This window comes from Elephas maximus, chromosome 25, assembly GCF_024166365.1.
Source record: "Elephas maximus indicus isolate mEleMax1 chromosome 25, mEleMax1 primary haplotype, whole genome shotgun sequence".
Lineage (NCBI taxonomy): Eukaryota > Metazoa > Chordata > Mammalia > Proboscidea > Elephantidae > Elephas > Elephas maximus.
The window spans coordinates 36,732,104-36,743,551 of NC_064843.1; the positions used below are offsets into that span (position 1 = coordinate 36,732,104).

General features: G+C 43.8%; 1 protein-coding gene across 4 annotated transcripts in view; it reads right to left on the reverse strand.

Annotated features, from left to right (window-relative positions):
- Positions 1–9,787, reverse strand: part of MAPRE1 (microtubule associated protein RP/EB family member 1) — a 31,001-nt gene extending 21,214 nt beyond the window's left edge. For 2 of the 4 annotated variants that reach the window (XM_049869096.1, XM_049869093.1), the window contains exons 1-3: positions 9,687–9,786; positions 6,753–6,841; positions 6,522–6,645 (exon numbers count right to left, since the gene is read on the reverse strand). In XM_049869096.1, the coding sequence (XP_049725053.1) occupies positions 6,522–6,642 (121 nt within the window). In that variant the 5' untranslated portion in view covers positions 6,643–6,645; positions 6,753–6,841; positions 9,687–9,786. Of the gene's footprint in view, positions 1–6,521; positions 6,646–6,752; positions 6,842–9,173; positions 9,502–9,686 lie in introns of those variants that run through there. The other 2 variants (XM_049869095.1, XM_049869094.1) reach the window with 2 other exon arrangements.
- Between the last annotated feature and the right edge of the window lie 1,661 nt (positions 9,788–11,448).

Consider the following 11,448-nt stretch of genomic DNA (forward strand, 5'->3'; position numbering starts at 1 on the left):
ATACAGCATGTTAATTACACTTTAACATAAGCGTCATTATGAGCTGCAATAGACTCAACAGCAACACGCTATATTATAATACTGGGAAAAAGGACAGCTAAAATGAGTGACTTTGGTTAAGTTGTTTAACCTCTCTGAGCCACAGTTTTCCTATCTGTAAAGTGGGAATGATAGTCCCTACCTTCCAGATTATATAACCGAAGCACTTTGGAAAATGCCTGCCCTGTCATAAGTACTCAATACATGAAGCCATGATTAGGCTAAAAAAAAATCACAGCTAAAAGAGAACAAGGACTATCGTTAACTTGTAACATTACAGAGGATTGTGAATTTCTTAGTACGTTCCTATAATGAGGAACTAACTATTTATAATCAGAAGAAAATAAGTTTCCCCTCTTTCATTTATTTTGCTTTTAGTAAGGCAAAGAAAAATCAAGGAGGTGCTTAAAGAGTTAGACAAAAAAGTTTGGCGAGTTACTGAAGGTCCTTGAGCAGAACAGTGACTTAATGAAGACGGTCTCTTAGAAAGGCTGCAGACTGATGCAGTATGAGAGAAGGTAGGACCTGGAGAACCTAGAATTTGGTGCCCAGTTAAGAGGCCACTGTCGCAGCAGTGTGCAAACTGAGAAGGGGCTGGATCAAAAGACCCTTCACAAGACGAAGACAACTTTGTGGGAAACCAGACTCAAAAGATGCTTCTCAGGCCAGAGATACTAGAAGAATGGTGGATTCACGGCCCTAAATGGAGTACCTGGGAAAGGAAGCCAGCCTGAGGAGAAAACAAAGTTGGAACTGAGGGAATTAGAAGTGGGCCAAAAGCATCCTATGGATAGAAACACCAGGGCAGATCAAAGTGGGAAAGACATGGTTAGGGGCACGGTCACATCCTACAGGACTGAGCCATTTACAACATGAACAAGAGTAATACAAACAAGACAGTACAAGACAACCAGAACAAGTCTATAAACTCAAGGGCTGTCTGGGTCCCACAATGTGCTGAGGAAAAAGAAAGCCTAACATTTGTCTGGGGGCATCTGAGCACCTCTCCAAATCTTCACAATGCAGTAACTATATAGCAGACTGGAGGAGAGAGTGCAAGTAGAGGAGAGAAGCTGAGGACATTCCCTGAAGGCCCTTTTACGTGCGCTAAGCATCATGCAGGCCATGGCAAAAATGTACAGGGGTTTGAACATGGAATGGAACTGGGAGCAAAGAGGGAATCAACAAAAGGCAACTGGCATCCCCATTTTGACACAAACAATTCCTTGTCAGGATCATTCTCTGTAATCAGGTTGTTGTTTTGGGTTTGTTTGTTTGTTTTCCTAGATGATTATTTTTCCAAAATACTTAATGACTAGCTCTACAAAGGCAGCAGTGGTAGTCTGGTGGTAAAATTCTCACCTTCCATGCAGGAGATTGGGGTTCAATTCCCGGCCAATATACCTCATGCACAGCCAGTGGAGGCTTGAGTGTTGCTATGATGGTGAACACGTTTCAGCAGAGCTTCCAGACTAAGATGGACTGGGAAGAACGGCCTGGTGATCTACTTCTGAAAATCAGCCGATGAAAACCCCAGGGATCATAACAATCCAATCCACAATCGATCACGGGGATGACACAGGACCAGGTAGCACTTCCTTCCATTGGGCATGGGATCACCATGAGTCAGGGGCTTACCTAATGGCAGCTAACAACAGTAACAGATTTTTTCCGAGGATGGTCATTTTCCCTGGAAGCTGGCTCCTCTCTGTACGGAAGTTTATGCATGGGGTCACCACGAGTCAACAGCCAACCCAGCAGCAACTAACAACGGCAACAAGCTCTCCAAAACAGGGAGCTATGGATGTAATAATAAATCTCGAAACAACGTGCCCACTCTGTTACTGAAAATTATCCTTGCCTTATCTCATGATAAGAGCCAAGCAAAAGCTCTTTCCAGTACTGGGCAGGGGAAGCCTACGATGCTATCAAAACTCAGACATTTCACAAGCAGCCCACACATTAACAGTGTAGGAGGTCACCGCTTTGCCTACTCAAGGGAAAGACCTATTCCTGCCTTCTACTTGGTGGGAAATTCTGGTCTGCTTAATCCTCTGCATCAGAGGTGAAACCAGAAGGACCAGGCACCGGTACAAAAGGCTATTGGGATTGTCCTTGGGCCTCAATAAACGCAAGGAGCTGAGGAGCCTTATGTCCCCTATGACTTCAATCCCCTGGAAGCAGGCCTTCCTCAGGGACACAGTGTCTGCAGCTCATACTGTTTGGTCTCGTACTGGAAGCTGAGACTTGGTTTTCTAAACACTAATATAAAATACAATGCAACCATCTATTGTATTTTTATGCAAACAATAAGCGCTTTTTTTGCCAACTGTGTCCCCTTGCACATTATTTTCCTAAGCACACTACACACTTTATATGTGTGGGCGTGTTATTTTATTTGTGAAAAAATATGGTACATTCATTCGTAACCCTCCAACAAAGGCTCTTGAGAGAAGAAAGGGTTATGAATGAATAAATGTTTATTTACAAATCGCAAATCACAGCTAAGTGTCCTGTCCTTACCATTTTCTACTGAGGAAAAACACTTTTATGTGGGATAAGAAAAGAGACTGGCATCAGGTAAAGTTGAAGTACTTCACAGATTTTTAATGAGACAATATCATTGTAATTAATTATATATAATTTAAACATATTTACATTTAATCCTCTTTCAAAAGTTTCTCTAAAAGATATAACATGTACACAGCAGAAAGAGTGTGGGTTGCATGGTCAGAAAGATTTCAGTTGAAAACCAGGCTCTAAAATGCAGAAACCATGACCCAATGGGCACTGTCCTTCATCCTTAAGAGGGTGTGCCCTCCCTTGGGAGGATCTATACTCACCTCCAGAGTCTGGCACGGGATCTAGCTGGGAGCCACTATTACAGCTGATCGTCACAACAGTCCAACAGATGAGCCAAGTACTGCTACCCCATAGTACAGATGAGGAAACAGACATTAAGGAACTCCTCTAAAGTCAAAGGGCTCAGAGCAGTCTGAAGCCTTCTGATGCCCAGTCCTGACTAACCGTGACAGCTCCCTGCCTATATGAGATAAACTTGAGCAGCTCATGTACAACACATGAAAAGAGGTCTCATCACATGAGACTATATGGGCATCTCCTGTACGGAGGGGAGATGAGAGAGCAGAGGGGGTCAGAGGCTGGCCGAATGGACAGGAAAACAGAGAGTTGAGGGAAGGAGTGTGCTGTCTCATTAGGGGGAGAGCAATTAGGAGTATATAGCAAGATGTGTATAAATTTTTGTATGAGAGACTGACTTGATTTGTAAACGTTCACTTAAAGCACAATAAGGATTTTTTTTTTTTAAATGACAGGTTAGTTTAGAGCTACTTAAAGATTCATATGTGTATTCAAAGGAGCTAAAATTAGGCAAACCAAATGTTAACAGCTGTATCACTGCATAATATGACTACCATTTTCTTCTTTGTGCTTTTTTTCCCCCAAACTGAATATATATCTTACTTCAAAATAAAAAAAAAAAAGAGAGATCTTATTTTTCAAGTTAACTAAGTGAAATATACTTTGGGGTATATTTATAGGAAGAGGTAAATTTTAGAGAGAAATTACTGGTGAAAAAACTGGCTTCAGTGAAAACTAAGATGACCCCATCCCCACATTAGTCAGACATCATGGGACAAATACATGCTTTAAGCCTCAAGCAAACGGGGGTATGGAGATGGAAGTTAAGGAAAAGAATAGAAAACGGTGGAAAGGTAGCAGAAATCCAAAGCTAACAACTTGTGCCCACTATTTAAAAAGTAATTACTGTTTAATCACCATTAGGCATCACTGATTTACTACACAATTTCACAAGTAGCCTCTCCCTCTGTCCATCTGCAAAACTGAGATTAAAACTTACAGAGCAAATAAGACAAGCAAATGAATCAAAGACCCAACTATAACAGAAGACAGTACAAAAGCTCAACTCTGGAAAAAAGAATCATACAAATGATAGTAATAATTTTAAATCAATCCAAATGGCACTGGTCTGAAGGGAAGTCTGAAGAGGCAACAGGGTGCAGAGCTGAACAACATGGGCTCTTGATTTAGAAGAAGGTTCAAACACCAATTCTGTTGTCTGCATATCCCTAGGCCTGTTACTCAACTTCTCTAAGCCTGTTTCCTCATCTTTAAAATGGGGTTGATAACCATACCTAGGTACAACGAGAATTAAATGAGGAGATGTCTGACAAGCATTTACACGATGCCCGGAACATAAATGTTCAATTAAATTATTGTTCTTATTACTAGAGGGCTGAGGATTCTGATTCTTTACCCCATGAACAAGACAAGAATTTAAATACCAGCAGAATACATATACTATCATTCCTTCTGGCGTATTTCTGACCTAACTTCTATTTGTGTTAGATCTAGTTTTGATAACCCTAACCGTTTCCTTACCATGTCAAAACAGAGGCAGTCAGTAGAACTTAAAAGGTGGGACAAGAAGTCTTTACAGGCTGTGTAAACTGGTAACAAGGAGACCTGCTGGTGCAGTGCTTAAAGCGCTCGGCTGCTAACCACAAGGTCAGCTGTTCAAACCCACCAGCTACTCTGCAGGAGGAAGATGCTGTAGTCTGCTTCCGTAAAGATTTACAGCCTTGAAAATTCTATGGGGCAGTTCTACTCTGTCCTGTAGGGTTGCTATGAGTCAGAATCTCACATCAATGGGGTTTAAACTGATAACAGCTTGGAAAATAATTACCAAGAGCCTCAAGTTCACACCCTTTCATCTAGTAATTCCACCTCTAGGAATCACTGAGGAAATAAACAGGAGATTTATGTTAACGGATACTCAACCTAGCCATAATTCATACAGTGGAAAAATTAGAAACAAATTTAAATAACAAAAAACTAAAGATATTAAACAACTCCAGCATATCCACAGAAAGAAATAGTACACAGCCCTTAAAAATGAATTAGCGACCACAGGTAATGCAAACAGTTAACATGTTCAGCCGCTAACCAAAAAGTTGATGGTTTGAGTCCACCCAGAAGAGCCTCCAAAAAAAGGCCTGGTGACCTACGTCTGGAAAACCAGCCACTGAAAACCCCGTGGAGCGCAGTTCTGCTCTGACACGCGTGGGGTTGCCATGAGTCGGAGTCAACTTGACAACTAGTTTTTAATTTCAAGATATTTAATGACACAGTGAATATTCACTGTATAAACAAAAAAATGCTGTAATATATACAAACATAAAAAAGGGACAGAAAAAAACATGCAAATAGTAGCTTTTTCTCAATAATGGAATTACAGGCATTTAATCTTCTTTCTAGCTTTCTAAGTGTTATACAATATAGTACACACTACTTTTTTAGCAGAAACGAAACATTGTTTTTTAAAACATTATCTTGTCAAATTGCTGTTAAACAGTAGTTTAATAAAATCATGATAGAAAAGCATCCGCCTGAGTCTGGTCTTGTGCTTCCTGGGAAAAATAAAGCCACCAGTGAACTAATATAAAACTGGAACAGTAGTACAGCCATGCACCGCATGACACCTGTTCAGGCAACACCCAAACTTATATACATCCCTGGTCCCAAAAGGTTATAAAAGAGTTTAGAAATCTCGACTGAACAATGAGATGTAGTGGATTTAGGCAAGTCAAACTTGACAATCCCAACGATCCTCAAAAACAAAGAAAAAAATTCTCCAAGCTGTTAAAGGATCTGCTCCACCGAAAGCTACAAGGCTAACGAAAATGTGAGAGCAAACTTTATCAGATAAATTGTTAACGACGTGGACTGAGGACCAAACACAAAAGCGAATCCCTCTCAGTACTGCTAAGACACGACGTTTGTTAAAGATGCTTAAAGAAAAAGCAAGACTAGACTACATTACTGAGTTGAGTGCTAGCTTTGGGCGGTTTAAGCGCTTCAAACATTTCTCACTGCATTCATGTGAAAGTGAGTGATGAGTATTCAAGTGTTGGTGCAAAGGCAGCAGAAGAATTTGTTGAAACCTGAGATAAACTAATTGTAGAGAGATGTTATTTGCCCCACAAATTTTTAATGTGATCGAAACCTCCTTATTCTGGAAGCAAACGTCTGAATGGACCTTCATTCATAATATGGTTTCATGCAATGTCCAAGTCACATAATGTCCTACTCCACAGAAATATACCATGTATGTTAAGCAACACATAACTGTACAATTATTTTCTCCAAATAAAGCATTTCAAACCTGCATGCCCAAGAGTACAGGCCAGGAAGTTGGGACTAAGCTGCAGGCCTCACAATCTCATCTCTCCAGCAGGAGATGGTGGGCGTACAGGCCAGAAGCAGTCTCTTTTAGCTACAGTTCCTTTCAGAAGAGGAAGTAGACCAAAAGGAAGAAACACACAGTGGCCCTAAGGCAGATCCTGAACCTCTGTGTGGTTTCTGCACTCAGATACAGGGCTAAGCATTTCTGAAGGACCAGCCGGGTTTCGCAGAAAAGCGGTCTAGTAGATTTCTCTCACCTGAGCACAACTGTTCGATCTTTGTCAGATTCAACTGCAGAGACTCATTGATCCAAGCCAGCATATCATGTCGACTTAGGTTATCGCTGGTGACTGACGTCGAGTATACGTTCACTGCCATCTTCTACAGCATGCAAGGAAGAGAGAAGTGAGCTCACGTTATATCAGGCATGAAGTGAGGGCAAGCATTTCCTGGAGAGTCACCCAGAGCAGACTTGTGGGAACACTCACTTTTTAAGCCTCGCCTTCTTTCCAGAGAGGCCAACCCAGAGACACTAGGATTCCAGCCACAGGCCTGGATCTCCACGCATAAGTACAACCTGAAATGGATTGCCCAATACCAGTCAGACTAAAGCTTAGGCCACATTTTAATGTAAATGACAGAAAATTCTAAATTATGAGAGACCTAAGGCATGATTAGGCGCTTTATGGAGGTAGGGTTATGCACAAACAAGAACCTTCTCTGTTTAGAAAATGATTCAGTCCAAGCTTACCTAGCAAGATACCAAAATGTCTACACCAGTTTTCTTCAGATGGTGGGCCGTTATTAATTTGTAACAGTTTTCACTATGTTCCAAATTTTTCTTTAAAGACTCTACCCACTTTTGTAACTGAAAAAGCAAGCAAGCTTTTCAATAACCTAAGTACTACAGAGGCACTAATGGTAAATGACCTGACAGTGGTAAGTCCTTGGTACTAATTTTCTGCTGAGCCATCTGAGCAGGGGAAAGCATCTAAAGCCTACTAAGCACTGCCTCTGAGATCTGCCCACCCAATCCCCTTATTGTGAGTAAGGGTGACAGGTCTAAAGAGGTGAGCGACTTACCAGGTCTGTGCCCTCACATTTCCCATGGCACTTGGCACAGTGCCTTGCAAACAGGCACTCAATAAATGTTACTTATCTCCAGGTTGGCAGGACAGTCTCAAAGAGAGAAAAATGTATATATATATACACATATATATTTCCCGCCCCCCCAGAAAAGCAAACCATCAACGCTCTTACACTCCCAAACTCAGTCAATAAAACCACGTTATGCAAGAGGCCAACATGACTTAGTTCCTGGCTCCACTGGGAAATTAATCCCTCCTGTGTTCCCAAAGCACTTCATGTATACCTCTGCAATAGGCATTATTCATAGTAGACTATTATTACCACTTCATCTCCAAACCACTCCCGGACCAGATTTGGGCCAGGAGGCGATCAGGCCTATGCAGCGCTGAGGATTTGAAGCCAGGACCACCAGATACGGACATGAGGCTACCCCCTAGCTGAAAAGGATCATGGTGAGGTTTAAATGAGATCATATATATTTGGCATGGTATCTAACACATACGAGGTATTAAACAAACAAGGTCCAGGGCAGGAACCTTGTCTCACTCTCATATGCCCAGTGCCAAAAAGAATGCCCATGAACTGCACTACCATCTCTCACTGGGATCAGCTACAACAGCCTTCAAATTAATCTCACTGTCTCAAGCTGTTATTCACACAGCAGCTGGAGAGAATTTTCTGAATCATATGTCAGATCAAGTGTCTCCACTGTCAAAGTCCCTTGAATGAATGAAATGCATACTGTGTACAAAATGCTATTATCAGGTTATCAAGGAGATACACATTCGAACAAAAAAACACAGTCCCAGGCTGAGCGCCTGGAATTTATTTTGGTCATATTTATACATACATCGGGTACTGTGTGTGTCACGCTACCATAAAATGCAAGCAGATGGTAAAGCCACGTGTGTCTCCTGACCACACCCCAGCTCAGAAAAACGTTAATGGTCTTACACCATCATATAATTTAAAACTCTTTCATTAGCAGTGCATTAATACACAGTCCCATGTGTTCCAAACACTCTGCAGCCACTAAATACCTGGAGTTAGGCACCCTGTGGATATCCAATAAACATCCACTGTCTCTTCCAGGCAGTCAAAACAGAGCCTAGCTCTCAGAGCTACAGCTAGAGCTCACCCTTCCTCCATAACAATTCCGACACTTGGCCTCAATGGAAGACCCCATGACTACCACACAAACCTCACCCTTACAAGACAGCTTGATACAGGTTTCGACTGCCCTGAAAAAGCCCCCTCTTGCCTACCCAGGTATCTCTCTTCCTTCAATTCTCCTACTAGGCTCACAAAGCATTCTAATGCAATGCTGGTTGACAAGCTCCCTACTGCTTTCAAGGAAACAGTGTGTGCCAAGTGTGTGTCCCAGAGAGGTGAGGTGTCTAACCCTGCTCCTGGGTGTATAGCCAGGGTCACATAGCTCTTTGCTGGTGCCACTCTCCTCCTCCTCAGGATTCTCTTCCCTAAAAGGGAGAGGCGAAATAGGAAGGGGAAGACGCCAAGCTCTGCCCTGCAGCACCAGAGGGCTGCTCAGAGGCAGGGACTGGCAGAGCATTTTTCACATCACCTTGCTTTACTGTCTTCCTAATACTTATATGGAATCACCTTGCCCACGTATTCATTTCCTTAATTTACTATCTGCCTCCCCACCAAAAGTAGGCTCCTAGAGAGCAGGCCTTTGCCCTCCTGTTCCCGGGTGTATAACCGGCACTTAACACGGTGCCTACCATTTAGTAGGCGCTCGACAAGTATCTGCTGAAAGAAGGAAGAAGAGTCCAACAACCTGGCTTACTTTTGTCACTCACCTACTAAGAGCTTTCTCAACAGTATTATCATTGTCCCATTTCACAGATGAGGAAGCTGAGGCCCCAGAGGTTAAAGCACCCGCCCAAGGTCGCGCAGCAGGAAATCGAACCCAGGCCTAAATCCCAAACCCACACTCTGATCAGGTGATATGGCCTCCTACAGTGGGGACCCTCAGTTTCTAGCAGCGCCCACCTTCACCACGCACACCCGACACTGGCCTGGCTAACCCGGGACCTCCGGCCGCGGACCTCCGCCGCAGCCCAGAAGCCCTCACGCGGCTAAGGGGCAGCCCCCACTTCCGGCCCGAGGCCCCGCCCGCACGGGGAGCGGAGCGCGCGCCCCCCGGCCCAGTCCGCACGCGTCGGGTCACAGCCCCGCCCTTCCCCCACCCGGCCTGAACCGCACGCCGAATGGGGCGCTCGGACCCAGGACTCGCCGACGCCTGCCCGGCCCGCGGCCCACCCGGCTGCCTGCATGGCTGCGGCCCCGCGCCTCCTCGCCAGCTAGCTCACCGGGTCTCGGCTGAACCGCGTCCAGTGTCCGTACCCGGCTCCGGTTCCGTCTTCGTCTCGTTCAAACCGCCCTACCCCGCCCGCCCGTCCGCGCGATGACCTCACACGCACCCCCCGTTACGCACCGACGTAAAGGCTCGTCATCGCCCGCTGGCTCCTTTTATAGAGAGGGGTTCGGCTGTGCGCCGCGGGGCGGGGCCCGGCCCTTGACTGACGGCTGGACCAATAAGGGGCGGGGCGCGGACTGCCGGAACGGACACTGGTCACGTGGTTGACTGTAGCCAATGAAGTCCCGCCTTGGGGCGGGCGTGACTCCCTGTAGAAGGAGGGCTCTACTTACAAATTGTCCTCGGTGGTGGCAAAAAAAGAAATATTGGTTTTACAAAGAATCTCTACAAACGTGGATTATCGGGTAATAAAGGTACTTGACAGGCGCTTAGGGGAAAGGCTTACAGTCACCTCGGAGACACACTCTGTGGCCACCCTTTCTGTAAAAACCAGGTGCTGTGGAGTGTTCTCCAACCCTATCAAAAAAAAAAAACCGTGCTCACCAGTGGATTCCGACTCATAGAGATCCTACAGGACAGAGTGGAACTGCCCTCATAAGATTTCCAAGGCTTTAATCTTTACTGAAGCAGACTGCCATCTTTTTCTAGGGATCTGTAAAGACCCTCCAGTCTCGTCATACATTTACTTCTTCCTTAGTACCATATTACAGTCATCTTATTTGTTTATATCTTTATTTCCAGTAAGCTTCATGGAAGCAAGGACCTTGGTCCTATTGCCGAGTATAAGTTCTCAACAGAATGAATTACGCGCATTTTACATAAGTCAATCCACTTGCCCAGTATTACAGAGGTAGATCCAGGTTTAGATTTTTTTTTTTTTTTTTTTTTTTTACTTGTCTAGATAGCGTTTATTCATGTATTCAATATTTATTTTTCCAGATCGGGGCCTGAGGATTTTATGGTGAGCAAAAACCACACTGAGTTTTTTTTTTTTTAAAAAACCACACACAACCTCTGAACCTCTTAAAATTTTCCAGTGTTGCAGGGGAGGCAGAGGAAATAATTGACACAAATAACTGGTTAATTACAAGCCAAATTTAGCGCTAGACAGGAATGGAATGATGGCACCTATAATCTCATGATAGCAGGGTCCTTGAGTGTCCTTCTGAGTCAGGCTGCACCCAATTAGTTGGTGAAGCCCCAGGAGGTGTTCAAAGAAGAGTGGAGTAGGGGCCTGAGGCAGGAGCTGTTTATTGGCCAGTACAGAAGTATTCCAATTATTTTAACCACAAGTACTGCTGGTAGTCCCTCAAAGAGCACATCACAAGGATACCTGACCTCACCTGCGCAGTGCCAGTTTTCCAGAGATGACACTTGTCCTAAAAGGTGAGTTTACCAGGTCAAAGGGTTGGAATAACAAAGGGTGACCTTGTCTGCAAGAGGCAACAGCAAAGAGCCCTATTACCAAATAATTAAAGTAATAATATTAACATTGAGTAGATATTTGTAATCCTTTTATGTCGACATGTGTTACCCTCATTTTACACATGAAGACATATTAAGGTTCCAAGAGTCTGTGACTTTCATAAGTGACATAGCCAGCAGACCTGGGTTCAAATCCTGGCTCTGTTAGGAATTACAATTAAATGAGATGTGTGTAAAGTTCTTAGACCACTCCTAGCATATAGTTCATGCTCAATAAATGTTAGTGATTTTTGATTGCTAGTAATTCATCCTTTTGGCAAATGTCAAAA